Here is a 22,915-nt window from a genome sequence, read left to right on the forward strand (position 1 = left end):
CAAGACCCCAAAATGACTCTCTCATCTTTCTGTTCATGTCGTAGAGCGTCCAGTCACTACTGTGAATCTATGCCTCCATTCCCCTATAATCTCTTGGGTGAGAACTTTTGACAACGACGATAATGTCTGGACAGCGATTCCTGAGACGAATAATTGCAAGACGTACTCTGAAGAGTCGCTCTTCATATGAAGCCTTTGCCCAGGATGCGAAATGATAGGAGATGCTTAACACAATCACAGAGTTACATTGGGTGTCTTTAATATTGTCAATTTCGTCACTCTCAAAATGTTGCTTCCAAAAACCCATCTTGACACTCCTGATTGCCACTGCATGGTAATAAAATATGGTACTGATGTTTTGGGTGATTCCCTGAGAGTATTGGCGAAGGTCGCTCCCTTTGAGTTCCAGCTGTAACTCGTTTGTTATGGCAGTATGCCACTGTCTGGTCGTTGAGTCCCCTATTATCACGAAACTTTTGCCGCGAGCACACCGTATCATTTGGTCAGGATTCCAGTGACGTGCCATGCAGATGAGAGAAGTCCACTTCTCGCCGTCCTCCCAGACACCATCTGATATCGGTATTTGAAGATCTGGTCCACAGGGTACTAAGCCTCCTGGTAGAAGACGTGCAAATTTGTCCCCAGGCTTTGGTCTTGAAATGTAAAAGTGACATATTGATGCTGAGTGGTTCTTTTTGTTGTTTGTAAAGGTAATAATGATGAAGACTATGGGTCAGTTGTGACCGTAGTTGTAACCTTTTAATAATGATTAAAGTTTAAAATATTAGGAGTGGTATCAAAATTTACTATGACTGCTGTAGGTGTATGTTGTCCTTGCAGCTATATCAACAAAAAAGTAACACAAGTGTACCATAAATATTACCTGTTATTTTGATTTTCAAGGGGCTGCCGGCCAATTTGGTCATCAGGTAAGGCCTGCAGAGTGAGAGTAAGTACAAGTTGAAAATAGGAATAAAACGAAAATGTCTCGAATAAACAAGGCGGATTTTTATGGCTTTTTGCTGTGCTTCGCCTGTTGCACATCAATTCTAAAGAAATGTTGGGGCAATGTCTTTCGTTTTATGTTCATATCGAAGAGAAAGAAGCCGTTCTTGCCATTCCAGAAGTGTTTAATGTCTTTATGTCTTTGCTAATTAACTTGTTAAAATACTAATATTGTTTTACAATTGTGCATTTATGAACAATTGAAAAAACTAAATAATATAACACATGCATTAAAAATTTCATTATTTCATTAATTTCAATAACCCGATTAACTAATTAATAACAAATTAAAGATAGATGAGGTTTGGATATGCTTACTATTCCAGTGAAAAGACAGAATACAAAGTTAACAATTATTGAGGCAGTCAGATATTGAGGGGCTATTACATAGGTTTGGACGTTGTATTCGCGTGATGAATTGCGCAGCAGCACCGAGTTAAAAGATCGACTCATCACGCCATCACGCTGTCTTCAAATTTTCCCACTTCTTCTTTTTATTCGTTTAGACTGACATTTTCATTTGAGTAAAGGCCTACTACTGATCAAGGTAAAATCTTCAAAAAAAATACTGGGGCTATTTGAGAGGGTCTCTGGATTTCCTGGACGGACTAACCTACTGGCCCTCCTTTATCTACCTACCTACCTAATATCGGTCTGTCTATCATACAATATACATGACCACCGACCACATTATCTATTGATGAACTGACCGACTGAACTGGCCATCCACCACCCCATTACATCCTAAATACACAAATGTACCTGTATACACATTTCCCTATTTACCCACCCTCTTACATATGTTCATTTAAGCCTCAGGTCTATAAAGCGAAATATGCGCGCCAGAAATCTGCTTAATCTTTGGAGTGTTTTTGTTTGATTTCTCAAAATCGCATTGCTCAATATGCTGAATATTGTCATGGTTCTCTTACCTTTGAAATAGGAACTCCTCTTCATCAGAAAGGATTCCTTTGCATATTTTGCCAGTGTCACAACATCGGATTTTACCGTTTCAATGTCATTACATAATAAATGCTTCGGACTGTCACATACAAATTCTGTTTCCCCTAATGCATTTTCATTTCCGTATACACATTTTCCTTGACAGTCGAGCCTCTAAACACAAAACATGTGCTTTCGTCGGTGATATTTTCATTCTTGAATGACGCGTTCCACTCGATGCATCGTTCCTTCGGTCGATATACAGTTTCTATCCAGTTGACAGCTTCACGCGGATGAACCAATGTTATCACGATACTGGCTTGTCCTGCCCAGCCAGCATAAAACTGAACACTGTATGAACCATTGTTATGGTCGATTACTCTTCCTGCAGTCGACTTTTGCGATTTTTTATTCGCCATAACAGCAAAGAAGAAGTCACCGCCCTCCGTGCGGTGCTGGCCATTAGCATCATACGTTTCAATGCTGACATTCACGATTTGTCCTTTAACGATGGATGGTGGATTCTTTCCATTCCCACGAAGAGCGAACCCGAAGGAAATGAGTACGCAGTGACATTATTTGATTATTTGAAAATGATTGTAGAACCCAAGGATGAAACGATTCGCATTAGAAAGAAACAAAAGTTTTAGGAAATACGATATATCATCAAGGCCCTCTAGATAATTTCCGTCGAAAGCAGATTTCACAGGTATATGGTGATGGAAAGTTCTCCTTGAAAAATAAAATATCACTTTATGGCTCTAACATAATCAAAAACTGTTTTAATTATTTATTACGAGGCTGTTTTAATTATCTTATAATGGTTGATTGTAAGCAGTGCCATAGAGTACCTTGTTGATGAGAAAATAGGAAAAAAAACCCAGAAAAGGTAAAAATTGACATGTTTACAAAACTAAATAAACGTTAAACAACTTAATTACCTTGATTTAGCTGTGGATATAACGTTAAACCCCTTCAGGAACGGCGTGAAAGGCTTCTGTTTGCTTATGATTTTCCCTTCTTCGGTATGTCTATCCGCTGAAATATTTTGCCCGGCAACTCTTGAGAAAGACTTTTGTGAGGCAACAACCGGATACATGTTTACCCGGACATTATCGGAAGTGGTTAGTTGATTCGGGCGGCCAAACCAGTACTGTTGAAAGAAAGTAAATGTAGACAGAGTGATGTCGACCACGGAGCACATCAATGATAACGTTACACTCCAAAGATCCAATTTCTTGACCTTTAGATGTTGTACCGAACCGTAGCATATGACCATAAAGACGATTAGTGTGTTCATATTATCTAATTTACGACACTGCCGAGATCTAGTTTACCTAAAAAATATCAAAGTTACATCAACAACAACTCCATGTGTGTATGTTTTCTTAAGGAATTACTTTCTCTCATTACCAGACATCGTTCTTAGTATGTCACGAAACCGAAGTTTAGTGGTTTTGCAAAAACATTTGGATTCAGTGAGTTAGGGAGATTGGATGAGAAGTTGACTAATAGTACGTACAATTGTAATTAAACATGAAATCAGACATCTTATTACAATATCAACGAACATAGCAGTAATGACTCACAACGACACCTATATGAACACAAACAAAAAGATTAGAAAGTTGAGCTCATGGTTTCACACAGCAACTTGGCTTGTCCATTTCATGTAACTAAAATCGTGCACTATAGGCCTAATGTCTAGCGTGTATCCCGTGAAACCTAGATTGCAATATGTGGGGCAGGATGGGCTTACTATTTTCGAAGCACTTGACATCATTTCTTAGTCTTTTTGCCAGAGGTCCATATATCTTTCTTTCATAAACTTGACTTTGTTGAGTGTACCGGTGCTTTACTGTCCGTTCTGTGCTGTTTTGTGTCTATGTTCATAACAATTGATCATTTATTACGAATTTTGACCTAATGTTATCAGATTATGGATGGGTTTGACTAGGATTATTTTTCAATTGAACTTCGCAAATCTATCCTGAATTAAATAAACATGTAATAAAATCTACAGCTGCCATACAGACAATAGAAAAAGAGACGAATATAACAAGTCACCGTTGATGACACAGTTCCCAGTTGTTAATGGGTACTTTGACTGTAAGTTATCTAAGAGGACAGAGTCCTATTCATTAATTGCCACACAGATGGGGCTTAATGGCTGAGAGAATGAGTTTGTAGTGACGTTACGGTTCAACTGTTGAAATGAACAATTTATATTGAAGACAATATTGATCGCAAATAGGTATGGCAGTGACAGCCATACAAACTAAATAACTCAGTGGAATTGGATGGTTCAACGTGCCACATGCAATCATGTATGAAAAATGCTTTTAAAACTATGACCACAGTACATGCAGCATTCCATAACTTGCAGTTAATACACGAAGAAAACACTGCCACCGATAAGCTCGGTGTAACTTACAGAGGAGCTAAACAAAAAGTAGCCATGCATTTGTTGGACAATAAATTTGCATAAAGTTTTTACAAAATATCAAGGCAATCTGGCTTGAGATTTGAGGTTTTAGCATTTTGACAGAGTTGGCCTTTTTACCTCATTTGAATGTTTTTGGTACAAACACCTTTGTTTGAACAAGTTCACATGTCCAGCCTGTGATGCATCAACACATCAAATATTAAGACGGTAGCAAGCTAATGTTAGGTGACTTTGGGTGAAATATATGTGCATCTTTGATGGCCATTGGAGGCCATATTTGATCATATCATTAAACAAATTAATGTGCACATGTATGACATAAATTAATGTTTTCGAACCAACTTTAAATGAAATCAGTTGAAAACTAGCCGTATTTTCTACCTGGGTTGGTAGCTCTGCTGGTGGACAGAATTGTCCCCGAGGGTAGGGACCGAGCACAATTAACGGCAGGGGGGCCGGAAGAGAATATGGGGGGGGCACGAAAAAAAAATGAGTGTTCTTGGGGTGGGTCATGAAAATTCCAGGGAAGGTAAGGGGTGGGCCACCAAAATTTTTTACACCATGACAGACAGAGAATATTTTTCAGCATTTTTGTTCCTTGTTGAAGCTGGAGTTCCTTGTTAAACTTCTTGTAGCATGATGAAATACCAAGTCTTAAACCTAACAATGCAGTTGTTATGTGTAAAATGAGCAATATTATTATTGAAAATTGACTTCATTTGTCAACAATAATAATGGTTGGTAATGATACAGAGGCTAGGTTGAAACTGGTTATTTCATCATGCTATAGGAAGAACTAGAATACGTAGTGGACACACAGAAAAAAATACTGAAAAAAGGAGAAAAAATGGCATTAATGGGTCTTTTATAGTTAGCCCATGAACGACTATCGATACTGTTAAATTTATTTCTTGACTGTTGAAATCTTTGTATGAGAAATATCTGCAGCAAGTATAATTAGACTTAGTTAGTGCAGTCATTCAGGATATAGATCGCTGATTACAAATATTCTTACCCTGTTTAAAGGCATAACTTTACTACAGAAACAATTGAGTTGTTCCATGCCATGGTGGTGAAAATGTAAAGCCAATCTGGGCTACCACCCTAATTACAAAAGTTCATCAAATAAGGCAATCAATAATTAATTGGAAGGATATTGCTAAGCGTTTTTTCATCCTGTTATAACACTGAGAGATGATCATCTGTACCACGTTTCATACAGTTTGATGTGGATGTGGATGTGGATGACTTACGTAACCGCTTCACACCTTGAACAATACCCGTTGCCAGTCTGTTTCTATTTGTCTGTGACTTACATGATACTTCTACATGTCTTCGCATGCAATTACACTACTAAAAGAATAACATCTGTACCACATTTCATTAGATTTGATGCAGTATTTCTGGACACATCACACTAATTTGGAAAATTCAGTAAACATGAAGATTAGAAATTAAATAACATGATTCTGATAAACACCTTTGATACACTGTTAAACTAGTATGAGCTCAACATGTACACCAAGTTTTATCAAATTCGATGAAGTATTTCTTGACCGATCTGCTTAATCCTTAAGATGCTATAGACTTTCATAACTTTTACATTTATATTCTGATAAGTCATTTACTTGCAGCTGCTTCTTCTTAAAGTGTATGTCCCGCATAAATTCAAAGTTAATTTTGCTTAAAATGAGCCATGCTATATGATTTTGCCACCCCTTCTTTATCAAATAAATGCATCACCCCAATGAAACGACGCGGTTAAATATTATTAAAATGCAATATGTTGTGCGACTTTGAAGTTAGCTGCCATTCGGGTCGTTTCGGAATTCGCGGGCATTGCCACCGCAACAGGTTGCCCAAAACATGTCAAGGATGCGGGGGCCGCGGAGAAGTATGGCCGTGTTTACATCCCCAAGACTGATCGCCGATTCAGATGCTTTACGAAAGTGACTGTAAATAAATAAATGAATACAAGTACTAGATCTCATGCATGTGTGACTCTATAATTAGTAAGGAGATATCTAATTTTATATTCCTAAAAAGTTTACGTAGTGATTGACTGACTCTTTGCGAGACTGAACGATAGGTTGTGTATAATACAGCACGGCGCTGCCAGTAACAGTGACACAAACGTGTAGCAAAGAAGTTTATACTGTTGACGAAGCAGTCGCGTTGTCGTCATCTGTTCCCTTCTGCTCGACTAAGTCTCCCCTAAAATATTTTAGCTTCTTTGAGAATTTCGCAGTCATGAAACAATGAACACTGTGCTTTATATCGCTGACACTTAATCAAGAAAAAAACTGCGGAAGCGTAGCTGATCACTCCGTCCATAGACCCTAAAAACGGATGCTCCGTCACAGAAATGGCCGGCTGAGCCGCCCGGCCTCGGGTGCCAGTGTGCCCGATATTTACATCATGTCAATTTTAATGTATCTCTTCCCGAGAATTTGGCTAGACATGTCTTTACGGTCACATATTTTTAAAAGTGCCAATGTTCATGTGAGGTTCACATATGCAGAATTAGGGTCTAATATTGACCCATTTTAATCGGTTAGCGTCTCTTAAATTATACAGACCAAATACCAGTCAGGTTGTTGTAATTTATACCAAATTTTGGCGAATATTAACTATGAAAATCCCAGTAAACTGCAAGAATAACACAGAACAGAGGCGAACGGGCGTAGAGTCTCCACTGTAATCGTGCAGTGAACGTTATCGATCGATATCCTTTTGTCCGAAATTGATACATTGTTGTCTCGCTCACTCGCGTGTAGTCCCCCGTTCACAATCAATGGCGCCAAACTACGCCGAGGTGCGCCAAATGTGCCGAAACGTACGTAAAAGTATCACCAAAACTAAAAATATTGTCGTCGATTTAATTTCAGTACAGGAAACCAACGGATACCTTCAATGTGATATTTAAGTGTATAAGTCAATATATGGGTTATTGTGGAAATGTTTATGACGTGACCTCAACACACGAGCGCCCGGCACAAGCGGCGTCCAAACAAATTTTCGATCGATAATCTATTGAAAATAACTTGATACAATGTTCGTCGTTGTCAATAGCGACCGTCTGAGAGCGCTGTTCGATAGAAATTATGCTTCGCTGAATAACGTACACTGAGGCATACCTCGGAGACATATGTGAGAGAAAAACAATTGAATGCGACGCAGACTTGGAATGCGGAGACATATGTGAGAGAAAAACATTTGATTGCGACGCAGACTTTGAATGCGGAGACATATGTGAGAGAAAAACATTTGATTGCGACGCAGACTTTGAATGCGGAGACATAAGCTTATGTGAGAGAAAAACATTTGATTGCGACGCAGACTTTGAATGCGGAGACATATGTGAGAGAAAAACAATTGAATGCGACGCAGACTTTGAATGCGGAGACATAAGCTTATGTGAGAGAAAAACATTTGATTGCGACGCAGACTTTGAATGCGGAGACATATGTGAGAGAAAAACAATTGAATGCGACGCAGACTTTGAATGCGGAGACATATGTGAGAGAAAAACAATTGAATGCGACGCAGACTTTGAATGCGGAGACATATGTGAGAGAAAAACAATTGAATGCGACGCAGACTTTGAATGCGGAGAACAGGTAGTTTTGGGCCACCGTAGTTTAGCCTCTGAACGGAGTGTGGCAAAGGCAAAAATACTCAGGCTAAAACACTCCGTTTAGATTCGAGGCAACGTTTTCACTAGTAGGACCTACATGTAGAACGCGAACGCGCCCGACTTGACAAACACTGATCAAGCTGACGCTATTTCTCTGTATACTGTAACTCTGGGTGGCAGAGCAGTAAGTTACCGGCGTTACACGGCCAGGCCGTATATAACGCCGGTAACTCCACAGCCCTGCCACCCAGAGCAATGTATAGGCTACTGCACAAATATCGTAGCTCCATATATTGGACGGTGTGGAGATGAAGCTTTCTGCAATGGGGATCGACATGTTTTGTATGTGCCGGTCGACGCGGTCTAGCCCTGCGAGTATAGTGAGAGTATAGTTACACGTAATTACGTTCGATCAGTACGCGTAGCGTCTTTGTCACGTGATAACCAGACGTCGCGTACGTGTAGCACAGACGTTCCGAACGTCAAACAACACTTCTACACGTAGTCATAATTACGTGTAGTATTTTGAGATTTTCTCAATGATTTCCACGAATTTAGAGAAGAAAACTGAAAAGTATCATTGTAAATTAGCAAACATCTTTGATATCAGAATATTTCGTAGAGTTTGCAACTGTACAAGGAGTACAAGTTGCCATAATTTCCTTACATGAACGAAATGTTGTAGTCGCATTCCACTTTTTGTCTGACGCCTTCTGAAAGAATTCTCTAAACCACATAAATAACTGTATCAAGAAAATCGGCCGATTAAAGGTAGTTCGAGGGTACAACGAGCTACTATAAGAGTGGTCCTCACTTATCGAAATTCATGTTTCTTAAAAATTACACGAATTTCGCATGTTTCTAAAAATATGCAGCAAAATAATCGGGAACGCACAACTAAACCTCTCTATTCACACTTGAGTACGGATACGCGTACGCCACTGCGCGCCGTCACACGTAGAGGTAATTACGTGTAACTAAACCTCTCTACTGTCGCCATACTCGTAAGGCTTGTGCACTGAGGTCCTGCGGGATCGCAGTTGCATCATAGTGCATGAGTTGCGTCGCTCGTCTTGTCGAACACGGTCAAAAACGATGGACGTTCTCTCAACACGCAGCAGATTTCTTCAAAACTATTCATTTTTAATGCTTTGGGTGATCTTTGAGGATAGACGACATGGACGAGGAATTACCAAACAACGAGGTGGTTTATTATCATCGTATTTGCATTCATTCCATTGTAGAAATCCACGGTTACATGTGGTTCGATACATAGCGGGTATGCATACCATGCGGCGGCCGCTATGTATCGAACCACACATAACCGTGAAGAAATCATATAAACGGTGATGACAGAGCGGTGGAAGGCCTGCAGTTCGCTTCCTGCCATACCGCACCTAAGGCATCCATGTGTTCGCAGTGTTGCTATGAAGGGTCATGGGTTGCGGTTGTACGTCTCGCTCGTGATCTGAACTGTGGACTGTCTGAAATTGGCTCAGTTAACTTGACTCTCTGGAACTATTCGCTGTTAACCTGGGCGTTCTTTAGGTGATATTGCCCACTTCACTTCATCAAGTACGGTTTCAAGTAGCTCTGCGTGGCAGGGCCCAGCCAAACAGAGCTAGGATTCAAGTAGCCCTGCGTACGATGCTGTGTGTTCCGCTACAGCTAATCGCCGAGCGGGGCGATTAGCTGTAGCGGAACACACAGCATCGTACGCAGGGCTAGGATTCAAGATGTCAAAGTTATCACTGAAATGCTCAATTAATATTTCGTCAAATATTGGAGTACGTGGTGATCGGATGCCAGCTGTTGGGGATTCATCGATCGAAGGAAACGTGAACAATGAGTGTTTTGAATAAATTAATAGTAATTTCGCGAGTTTGGGTTTTTCTGTGGTGAGTGCTCGTTTTTTTCTTTTTTTTCTTTTCTTTTTTTTTTTTTTTTGCTGTGGCGAGTGCTCATTTGTTTTTTTCTTTTCACAGGCCCACACGTTTTTTGTATTTGCTCTGTCCATGGCATTTTTTTTTTATTTTATTTTTTTTTATTTTTTAGTAGATGATGTCCACTTTTGTCTAGAGCCATCACTTCCGAATTTTTCTCTGATTTTCTCTGATTTTCTCTCTTTACTGTCAAAGCGGCTGGTGGCTCATATTATATTTTGATTTTCTATAATACGTTTTTTATGAGACGTACTGCTTTTTAATTTTCTTAAGTACATAAATAATTTTATGTATGCATGGCTTTTTTGTCTGATTCTTTTATAATGATTTTCTGTATGTGGTTCACATTTAAATTTTTTGTAATATCATTCCGAGTGGTAGTAGTGGTTTTTAGTGATTTTCTTGTGATTTTTGTATACGTACCACTGTATAACATATTTTACTTTTTTTTTTATAAATCAGCATTCATTGCACCCTTTACGGGAACTATTATACGTGTATGTATGTCGATAAGTATGGATGTATGACTTTTTCAAATCGTTGACGATTGTTTATTTCCTAATTACGCTTTAAAGAATATTCTCAAGTTAAAATGAAGTATGAAATGACATTTCTATCTTTTGTTTTTTAATTATACTTTTCTTACTTATTTCTTTCCTTAATGACACAGAATTTTTATTTCAATCGAGAAAGACAGTTTATTTTTGCACTGAATCGATAAATATTTATGAAACATTTGGCGCGCCGTACGTAGTCAATGAGGAATAACTCTACAAGTGTTACAGTTAAAGAAAAAAGACGCTTAAATGACATCGAATAGTCGTATTTGAAAGTTTCATCATTGTTGAAGGGGGTTTTCGACTCTCCCATAAACCATCTGATATCGGTATTGGGAGATCTGGTCCACAGGGTACTAAGGCACCTGGTAGAAGACGTGCAAATTTGTCCTCAGACTTCGGTTCTGAAATGTAAACTGACGAAAATGATCCTTTGTGGTTCTGTTTGCTCTGTGTAAAGGCTGTAATAACAAGGACCTATGACAGGTTCATAAATGTTGTAGGTGATGCCATAACTATTCTCAAGGAAACATCCACAATATCAGTACCAAATTTCATTTTCCCGCAATAGCAGTAGGAAGTGCTTTGATAATTTTTTTGAATCAGAGCTTTGAGAGTCATATAATTGACATTACTGACGCCCAGTGTAAGTCTGTGATTGTGTTAAGCATCTCATATCATTTCGCATCCTGGACAAAGGCTTCATATGAAGAGCGGCTCTCTAGAGTACGTCTGGCAATTATACGTCTGAGGAAACGCTGTCCAGACATTATCATCTTTGTCAAAAGTTCTCACCAAAGAGATCACAGGAAATGGAGGCATACATTCACAGTAGTGACTGGACGCTCTATGATACGAACAAAAAGATGAGAGAGTCGTTTCGGGGTCTTGACGTGAATTTTATCGATGTGTATGACATGTCATTAGCTCACTTTGCTGGAAACTCTGTTCACATGCCAGTTGACACAGTAATTCGCCAACAAATAGACTTAGTATTTTCACACATATGTCTAAATTTCTCGTGATGAGACCAAAAGACACGTTTTAATTTTTCTCTCATGGTAGTTTTCTCACAAAAATGACGCAGTGATAGGATTTTATTTCCCCGCGTTTTGGAGTTGAAAAGATCTGATTTCCTGCATGACACAGGACTATTTACTAGAGTTACAGTTTCTGTAGTTGGAGTTGGATAGCGCAATGGTAATTTTACGCGCAGCAGGCGAGATGAAAAAGAATAGAAGTTCATGATATTTTTATGATACGTAACGTACTCATCTTTACACGATATTAAATTTTATGCAATAGGAAAAACGGCTGACGCTGCTGGTAGAGATCGAAATAGGATGATATTATGAATACCTTGAAGTTCCTTTGTCCCTTGAAGAGATTTTAATTGACATGGCCATTTTCTGAGTGTATCTCGATCAGCAACATGTTTGTTTAGGGAGGCGTAAGATAAAAATGTTTAGTGAGACTATATCACATTTCGTTCAATTTGGGAATCATAGCGATTTTTAATTGCGCCGGTACCGGTGCAAACTTTGAAAAATAATGTGATACATAATATCTTTGCTTATTTACGATGACACTTCAATGGGTCGTTCGCAAAAAATTTACGAAAAACATTACTTAATTATATCTAAGCGTAGGACTGCCGTTTGCCGTCAAGAACGAATGTGTCATGCGGACGTGACGTCTGACATAATAAGACAAATGACTTATGTCACTAGATTTTCTAAATAAATAAGAAGTTAGAAGAGTAATGGCACACATGGTTATACACGACAATGTTAAACGACAATGTCATAATGTTATGCAATCGATAGTCTTACTTTAATGGTTTATAAGTTATAAAATCTTTAATAGTTTAGAGCATTTATTCACTAATTTATTGGCTCAAATGTACTTTATCGAAGTCTATTATATTCATTAACATGCACTCACTATACACTCATTATAAGAAATAATCTATTTTTCCTGTTCACTACATGTATGAAGATAATTAGACTTTATGCAATCTTCAGAAACGTACGCTTCAACGGTTTTCAAAAGATTCCTTTCTTAGTAAAGCTTCCAAGACTAGTATAAGGCCTTTCCAAACAATTAATTCCTTGCAAACGGAATTGAGCTTGTAACCCAATCAAAAGGTTTTTTTTCTGAAAGCTTAGATATATGCAAAAACTGAGATATGTATTTCAGTAATCTTTGTTTACATGAGGATCATTTAACAATAAATTTGCCATCTTTTAAAAGAATGGTGTTTCCTCTATCCCTGTAAACCTCTGCAGTAGTTGCGGTTGAAATTTGCAAGAACAATAAATCTATAAATCTTGCAAAGTGTACCTGTCATTTTGCTTGAGGTCCTAGATCCTATTCGCTTTTTAGATCCCCTGGGTCAAGTTTTTTCAAGTCTATAAGAGATTATGGAAGTGCCATAGCCTTTAGTTATCCGTTTAAATTGTAATCAAGTAAGCATATTTCCTGCTAAGACAATCTGACACTGGGCTTTAACCATATAGCCTACTGGAAAGGGATTGTACTGTAATACACCCTAATCACGGGATGTGGCTGTCCCGTAGCATGCATGAGTTTTGGGTCACGTTCAGTTTGTCAGAATATAATTGATAATTATTTTTCATTCAAAATGATAATATCTCTATATTTTCGATGTGTAAAATTTAAGAGAGCTTCAGCTCTATGTAGAGCTCATTGTGTCATGTCACAATTTTGCTTCTTTCGATTTACATAGTCAATAAAGAATTTCGCATATCACATGAAGCGAACAAACATGAAGCGATCAAATAAAACATTCGTACGGAGTAAGTAATATACAATGATGAACATAATAGATAAGACGAAGTTAAACATCTGCCTCGTGCAAAACAAAAATATTTGTGCACTACTTTCTTTGTTTATAACCAACCGAATTACAGGACATGACGGGAAGCTTTATTCAAATTCTGTTTATACAGACTGTGATCTACAGACTAATGATGTACTAGTTTGTTCAGGTGATAAACATTCGGTTTTCCTTTCCGACTCAGACTCAGATGAATATATATTTGCTTTTTCCCAAATTCAATTTTATCTCAAACTTTTGACATTTAGTCAGAGTTTATGATTTGAGGTAACACTATTTCCTCTTGAAAATACAACATTATGCCTCGTAGCTTATGTGATTAACTGTTTGCATAATTTAAGGATGCATTTTTCTTCGAAAAAACATTCAGAAAAGTTCCATGAGGTGATCTTTCAATCGTCCCATTCGTCAACACCCAATGCTCGGAGCGCAATCGATCTGTGTCTCGTTTACTAGACTATAAACTATGATAATGGATACTTTGTAATCTGTAAATAAGATTTCCTTGTTAACTGGAAAACAATCATGTAATGCGGATGGTATATATGATACTCTAAGCAGTCAAAAACGTGCTGGTTGATTCTTAAAGGATATACATGCGACTTTGATCAGTACATTTATTTATTTAAACCTTGACGAACACTGTTGCTTCCTCTTCTGCGCGAAATACTATATCACTACCAGAATGGATACACCGTTCCTTCAGAAATGCCTCGACTTTATTGACATTTTCTTCTGCAGCGGTTTTCCGAAAATCCAGAAGCTGGACAAGAAAGTCGATCATTTCATTTCCTTCCTCCGAATCTTCCTTGAAGCATTCGTTGACCTTTATATTTCTGCAAAGGATGGTGCGAAGGTATGCTTCTGGAAGTCGACTTTTTATAATTTCTGTCAAGGTACCTGCACTATAGCTTTTCATCTCAGACATGCTATACATTTGCTGAATCTTCACAGACAAGTCATCCCATGCACCTGAGATTGGTAAGCAAAGTAGTACACTTCAGTAGTCAGCGTTTGATAAGTTCATAATTGTACTGAATAACAGTGACTTAAGTGTAGGCAGATAACCATAATTTAAAAAACATCATTAAACTTTCAAATGAAATATTTTTTCAATGTGCCACGTCCATCAAAACTTTAGCACAATAGAACAATGTACCTAAGAGGTCCTTTAAGTGTCAGTGTATTTTAATTTGACTTCTAACCAGATTCAAATATTCTTATAAGGTGTGAATGGCTAATGACCGGTGTGCAACGCCATCAGTTAATTACAACAATGTACGTCAAAGTCAAGTCAAAGTCTGAATCACTTCATTCAGTTTTGATCGACGTCATAAGGATGGAAATGTATATAATATGTAATGATCTTTCTCAATCAAATGTTATACTAATCCAACTTTAAGCTTATAATCAAATGTATATCTGTTGTCAATGTTCCTCAAGAATCCTAACAAATTCAGTACACTCGATTTTGACATAGAGCCTATTTTTTCGAAATTTATGAAATAAGCCAACAAGAAAGGTACAACTATACCAAGATCATCGAACGTTCAGCAGACATACATAGAGCCTATTTTTGAAATTATTAAATAAGCTAACAAGAAAGGTACAACTACACCAAGAACATCGAACGTTCAGCAGACATACATAGAGCCTATTTTTTGAAATTTATTAAATAAGCTAACAAGAAAGGTACAACTATACCAAGATCATCGAACGTTCAGCAGAAGTAACGCTAAACATGACCAGTATACCTTAGAAGTCCAATCGAACTAAGCGCATTGACGAATACACAAGCACAACTTTATTAACATGCCAAGGCGCCAATCGTTATAAGTCACGCTCATCAAACTGCCGTATTTAATCTAATATGACAATGTACCTCCAAAAATAATGAAATTTAGTGCATTGACCTTGTCAATTTTTTAATGTTACTTCATAACAGAAACCATTAAATATGCATATGAAGAACACTGATAATAAGTATCTCATGGATGCCAAAATTTCGGCAGAGGTACTTGGGAATGATCAATGTATCTTAGACGTCCGATCAAAATAAGTAAATTTACTTTTTAATAAATGCTATTATACTGAATCCATTCAATATGCAGATGAACATATTTTCATGTTTCACTCCCGTGGGCAGTTTATGTTCTTAACTACTGGATCAAAATGACGTTAAGATTACTTACACGAGATCCAAAAGCTATGAAACAGACCAATTGATACATGAACGTACCGAAATTCATTACGTTATATAACATTCCACGTTCGTTGAGTAACATATATAGCTTTTCAAAAATGATTTCAGGGTTTTGAAAATGGTATGCACAATGCTGAGCGTGTATTACGTCGAACTTTGTGGTCTCTGCTGTCATGCATGTCGTCCTCCAATCTTCGAAGATATTGTTCTATAGTCATCATGTTGAACTTAAAGTCAACTGCATTCCATTTGCCCTTTTCATGATAAGACGCAACCAACTCGTTGAAGCGACTGATTTCAACTTCATCAGGTTCAACAACGGTGTAGTCTATCCGTTGGAATCTGTTTATCAGTACATCAATTATTGGAATGTCGCTGACACCTAAAGGCGAAAGATCGTTAAAAGAAAGCGCTTTATGCATGTGTTATAATCGGTATCATTTTACATTTTCAATAGCTTTATAAAATTCAATTCATTAATATTAAGACCGTATCGTATCACTGATCCGAGAACACTTATTTTCTTATTGATAATTACGTTATCTATGAATATACAAAATTGTTTTTTGTATATAATCAGTGTTTCAGTCATCCAAATGCGTCATTCTGATTGAACAACAGCACACACTGGCATTGGTAAAATATATCTACCTGTGCTATAATGGCCCCTACATTAGCATAGAAGCTGAATGCTGAGAAATAGGGAGTTTAGATGGCAGAAAAGAGAAGTTAGAACTACACAAATAACTTAATGCATGGCGATCATTACAAGAGTAGTGCGATCGCTTAGAAATTGCTTAATAACTCATTTTTCGCCGTCAATTCCACTGCCATAGCAAAGTTTGCGTTCTGGTTTCGTTTGACAACGATTGCTCAATATTTCATTCCGTTCCACCCCCTCCCCATTTTGTGCTAAAAGTACCAAGACACAACTGATTACACCACAAAAAAACAAATCTTGATATAATATGAGGCAAAGACTCACGCCCCCCTTTTCAGGCGGGTATAAACTCGATTTGGAAAGTACACAATTTTCTCCATATATAGCACATGCCGCTAGGCAAGCGCTTTTTATGTCAGGCATTGTTACCAAATCTTGTGTATAGCTGGTTAGACAATCTACAACCACTGATCCTTATGCTTTTGAATCAGTTTGAATAGTCCAATAGCAGATTAGAAGGTATAAAAGAAATGCCAATTTCAAAGTCAAAAGTACTCAGACAATGCGATTACTGTTTTGCTTTAGCATGTACACGTATTTAAAGTGTCATTGGAATGTTATGTATACTATCCAGGTGAAATACTGAATGCACACTAAGTCATGTCTCTAACGCCTGATGTATCGGAATATGCATTTTTGGCAATTATGTTGTCAATCTTGTCAATCTTCGTTAAATGGTAAGTGAACCCACAGTGATATTCTTATACGAGTCAAACGATGGCTTTGTTTTCATAAATGGGGATAAGCGTGCCGTTGCAGTTTTCGACCTTCCATCAAATGTTCAGCCGATTGTAAAATATAGTGCCTTTCAAGTACCCACCGTTAGATGTTCCTATGGCAAGAACATGGACGACAAAATCCGAATCTTGAAAATTGCAAAACTCGAAGTTTGCAAATACTTCTTTGATACGTTTTAGTCGCTGTTCGTCCAAAATATTGTAACCATATTTCTGCAAAGTCTTATATCTTGTGAAGTATTCTTTTCGACAGCGATACAAAGCCTTAACCTGTTGTGCCATGGTACTCTAAATCGTATAATGGAAGGAGAGTACTTAATTATTGTATACTCAGAAACCCACTTTTTTTCTGAGATTTCAAATATTTGGCACATGAGATTAAAGCCTAGGAAAGTGAAATCTTTAAATATTTCTCATGCTATAAATTCTTAGTATTTTAAGTCATCTCCTAAAATCATTTCTGAAAAGCTTAAGTAGTCAACCTGATTATACCGAATCACGCTGTTATTTGACGAAATAAATAGTGCTCGATATAACTGGATAATTCTGTGCTTTTTTAAGCATATGTCTTGCTTCGGAAAGATAAGCTATAATTTGCATATATATATATATATATATATATATATATATATATATATATATATATATATATATATATATATATATATAGATAGATAGATAGATAGATAGATAGATAGATAGATAGATAGATGTTAACATTTGATAAATAATATTTGTTTTGGGGACGACATTTTAAAAAGCCTTTGAGTGTGTTTGTTTTATAACCATTGATAATATTTAGCTTTTCTGATATGAAAAGGTTACATCGTTGCTTATGTTAGAGTGACGCAATGCTTTGTCAAATAATTGACAGTGACACATCAAAGACCTGGCCCTTGTTATTAAGGAAGCAAATAAACTTTGATATTTTGTATATTGTCATGCTTTTTGTTACGGAACGATCGGATGTATTTAAGGTGTTATCCGTGAGGCCGACGTTAAACTTTTCCTTATTGACTCGCGCTTATAGTTTGGCCTTGTAAACGACACTTTTTGCTTGACAGTCACTCCCTGAATGTACTTTAATAGTTAACTGATATGCTGATATCTCGGGCATGACTTTTAACACAGTGGCGTTTCATTGAAATGTATACGTCAGCTAACAAAAAAAGCCGGTGACGTTGTTGCTGATCGCTGGGGCATGACTTTGAATACAATGGCGTTTCATCGACATGAAAGCGACAGCTAACATAATAGGCTGACCTTAGTAGTGGGCCTTCCCTTGGGTTTTCCATCTACCTGCATGGTCGATACTCGGAGCGTTTTCTTGCAAGCGTATTTAGTCGAATCGCCTTCTCCCGGGGCGGGATCGCAAAATCATTAACCCAACCTGAGTGGTGGTTGGAGTTTTTTTAGGGGGTGTCAGTGAACGTTTAAAAGTGGTCCGTTTTTCCCCTCAATGCTAATCTCAGGTAAGACTTTATTCTTCAAAACTCGAGTGAAAACGAGGTCACATTTTACCGAAAATTGTGATGAGAATCTTTATTCGACAAATCAAATTTAAGTTGGAAAAACAAAAAAATAGGGTGGGAACCTTTATTTGCGAAAACTCAAATGATCGATTTGAGCTAGTGCACCTGTCCCTCTCCCTGCTGCTTATGTCGATAGGCTGATTTCTGAATATTTTAACATTACATAATAAAAAAACAAGAGATTGGAGTTAATTAAAGTAAAAATACTGAAAAGTATCAAAATTGTATGCTCTTAAATGTTGCTTGCAGGTGAGTGTACTGTCAGAAAGATTGAAACCATTAGGCTGTTATACTTTTCAAATAAGGATTTTTGATTTCCGGTATATTAGAGTAATCAAAAATTTAAGATAACAAATGGCTCACCATGCTGAATTTCCTTCACATATACGGTGAAAAATCACTGTTTCTCATGAAAATCACGTAAACACAATACATAAAACCATTCATTTGAAGTTTATGCAGGAATGGTGGTTCAAATTCTTATCGTACAATAAAGAATTTCAACAGTAAAGATTCTAATTTATGTGAAAAAGAAATATGAATATAAAATGGAATAATTAATTTTACCAAATTTCCCATACGCCTAACATTTCAGCAATTAAAAGTTTTATTTGATGGAATATTTCAACCTTCCTGTTAGTCAATTTTGTGCAACTTTGATAAGTTGCATTTATGTCATATTTCTATTGTACTTTTAAAATTTTTTGGTAGGTCACAGCGCTAAGTTTTCCACTATTTGGCTGGATTCGCAATTTGTAGACTCTCTCCTGATCGCAAGTTTGGGAGCTCTGTAGAGGGTTAGATTACCAGGCCATTGATTCGAGTCGGTTTAGAATGACAAATAGAAAAATTTCACTGATACATTTAAGAATAAATCAATTTAGGAACTTGCCTTTCTTAGTAATATGACTCTACAAACTGCAATCATTTCTATAAACACCATTGAATATTTATGTTTGCGTCTAAAAATTGTTGTCGAACATTCGCGAGAAGAATTGTGCAATACGTGTTTATTTTTTCTTATTCCTATTTTTTTACATCCTACACGTACGCGCGTTTAATGATGATACTACGTGAATAGAAATAAGTTGTTTAGCGTATAGATAGACTGAAAGATTCAATAGTGTATGGGTCTTCGCCAACTCAATCTTTCGGTCAAGATGTAAAGAAAGCAGACTATTGATAGTATCGAAAGGATATACGCATGCGTCAGACAAGGCTGACTTATCCTTTTAATGTACAAAAACGTAAATTATTTCATTATCATCCCAACAGTACTGCCCGGAGAATTGCTTGGGCAGTTCAGTCTGTTCAAAGTCATTTTGTTCTGCAGTTTTAAGAATAGATTGTGGCTCGTTCATCAGTGTTGGTGCTGCATTGGCTAATTGCATGTCTCTAGGTGGCTTGCGTGCGAGCACAGAACATGTCAGTGTTCAAAAATTGCGGAAATGTCAGCTTTGCTTTTTCAATTACAACGTTGAACTTGACGAAAATCCTACGACACACAAGATTGCAGGCTAGGTTAAAAGATAGTCACATAGGTAGGACAAAAGCTTTGCATCATAAGTCAACTCATTGTCTGGGACGCTAATATGCATGACTCAATGGACAATAACAATGTTTTGAAGTGTACTCAAAATCATGCACTAGTTGGTCATGATTCTCAGCAAACCAGTGCATATAAAGATTAATGCTTAATCACTAGTACCCTATATTCATAACACTGGATGCACAAAATAAAAATCATTAAACTGTAGATTGCAATCAGCAGCAAATCACTCACCTACAACACACTAGATGGTAGACTGCGTTACTATGGCCTAAGAATTTAATTTGCATATAATCAGATAGCGCCACCATAATAGGTGAGGTAAGTGAAAAACCTTTTGCCTATATGCATCGCTATATAAGACAGTGGCGTTGCTACTTTACTAAGACATCTAGTCACAAAATTATTGATAACCATTTAAACATCGTAAACTTCGAGCACTATACTTTTGTGATGTATGGAACACGTTTTAGACTGTGTTCACCAACACTTCTGGAGGGGGCGGGACGGGAGATTTCAGGGAGGGACTTAAAAAATGTACAATATACCAGGGCGGGAACTGAAAAAATTGACATCGCAAAGGAGGGGACTTGAAAATTCATTGAATATCAAAGTCCTTTCCGAACACTTTCTGGCACTGTCATTTCCTGCCGTAAGGTATGATTTATTGATGATACAAATGGCCAATTTGAGGCAAAAGATTTAGGTTGTCATGATTTCTACTTACCCATTTCCTCTGTTGTGCACTGCTATTATTCAAAACTGTCCCCTATAATGACAACTTTTCAACTTTTCATCTTTATATAAAACTTTTGGAGATAACTTATTTGATAACATTCTCCAATTGATAATATATTTGGTCTAGGTCAGTGTCGAATGTTCATGTCGCCGTATGTACATATCACTTGTTGAGGACTTTAACAGAATACAAACCATTTTGAATAGTGCATAATGTCATCAATAACAACTGGAAGCTTCAGGAGAAACAGCCTTTAAATAACAATTTGGTATATGATAACCTATGTGCCCAAATCCTGGTGAAATTGACTCCAGCTGGAAAAATGTATGACCACCGTCCTAGATCTAGAACCGTGACCCTTCAAAGGTGTTTGCAAGAAAAAGCGTGACCATCCCTAATTTTCATATGCAAAAAACACTGACCCCCTCCCCTGTAGGTCACAGTCTGTGTCAATAATATCTTAGTTGACATAAAATTTCTCATTTGACCTTTGAACTTTCATAGAATACTTTTTAACCTCTACAAATAATCACTCGGGCAAATTTCCAATGTTATATTTGTTACTCACATTTGCTCTTTTAGATACCCTATTCTCCTCACGTACATTTATATCAATTGTCAAACATTTATAAAAGCGCAGATTTAGCTCATTTAGTATTGTTAAAGAGTATTCGTAGTTTTCTCATAGACTGCGATGTATGCATCAAGATTTGAGTGAAATTCCAAAATATAATTTCTTGCACACACATGCATTTGTAACAACGCTCGTCTAAACAAATACATTAAAATAAATAATCAAAGGTCTATAAATCACAGATCTAGCCACTGTGGTGTTGTAAAAATATTCACAATTTCCTCATATACTACAATGTATAGTGAATCAACATTTTAGTGAAATTCAAAATCAAATTTTTTATATACATATGCACTTGTGATCACCCTCTTCTAACTGAATACATTTATGTCAATAATCCACGGTCTACATTTGCACTAGTAACTTTTTTATTGGAAAAACTTATTCATATGTTTTTTCATAGACTCCCATGTGGAGATGATTAACACTTTCGACGGAATTCTGGAATCAAATTTCTTGTACACATATGCACTTGTAACATCCTTTTCTGATCAAGTACAATTATGTCAATTATCCAGGGTCTGTATATGCACAGGTATTGTTAGTTTTATATTGAAAAATGTTATTTTCTGGTCATATTGAGAGGGTTTTAGTAGTTCTGTAGAAGAAACGATCGGAAAAAGCAAAGCATCTTTGCAATGGATATCGTCTACCTGTAATAATTGTACACTACAGTTGTAGCCCGCGCTCGGGGCCCGGGGAGGCCTAATTCGGAACATTATAACGTCAGTCACGTTGCAGCGGCGTCGTGTATTGACTGTACCTTTTGTCATTACTCTTGAAGAACACTTTTATTGCTAAAAGCATTTCGGGCTTCATGAAACGTTGGTTCTCTGTATACTGGTCTCACCGTTATGTTCACTTACGTAATAATCTTTTGTTTGCATGTCAACACATGCAACCTTCTGTTCACACTAATCGTGACCGTAATTTACACAGACAGAAATATTCGATCCCGCCCGTGAATGTCAAAGGTGAACGGGATTAATTTGGTCCCAGGTATCGAGTCTCTGGCCTTTAAAGTTCTAAAAGCACACACAATTCTTTATCAAAACATCTTGTCTGTTGCGCGCGTGGATGGAGATAGAAATCTCCCCAAAGCCATTTGGGACTCCGAGTCACCGACTAGTTTTAAGAAATCTTGAAATAACTTTCTTTATTCAATTTACTTGACTGATACCTCTCAGTAGTTTAAGTTCTTGCTGTTTGTGCTTATGTGTATCTTGTGTTTTCGAGTTTTTTGTGCTATTATATATAGGTTTTCTTTTATCTATTCGACCTCCATGAAAAGAGGTGTTTCACCTTTATAGTTATCGAGTTTAAATAAAGATTAATTATAATAATAATAACAACATAACATGCACTTTTAATGGTTTACTATGTAGTATCCGTTTCAACTCAATGGACGAT

General features: G+C 37.1%; 1 protein-coding gene across 1 annotated transcript; it reads right to left on the reverse strand.

Moving 5' to 3' along the window:
- Positions 1 to 67: 67 nt before the first annotated feature.
- On the reverse strand, positions 68 to 3,046 carry LOC139148581 (NXPE family member 3-like). The gene is made up of 2 exons (XM_070720066.1): positions 2,889 to 3,046; positions 68 to 653 (listed from the first exon to the last, which is right to left on the reverse strand). The coding sequence occupies exons 1-2, from the start codon at positions 3,044 to 3,046 to the stop codon at positions 68 to 70; spliced, it is 744 nt and encodes a 247-aa protein (XP_070576167.1).
- Positions 3,047 to 22,915: the final 19,869 nt, after the last annotated feature.

This window comes from Ptychodera flava, chromosome 13 (assembly GCF_041260155.1).
Source record: "Ptychodera flava strain L36383 chromosome 13, AS_Pfla_20210202, whole genome shotgun sequence".
Classification (NCBI taxonomy): domain Eukaryota; kingdom Metazoa; phylum Hemichordata; class Enteropneusta; family Ptychoderidae; genus Ptychodera; species Ptychodera flava.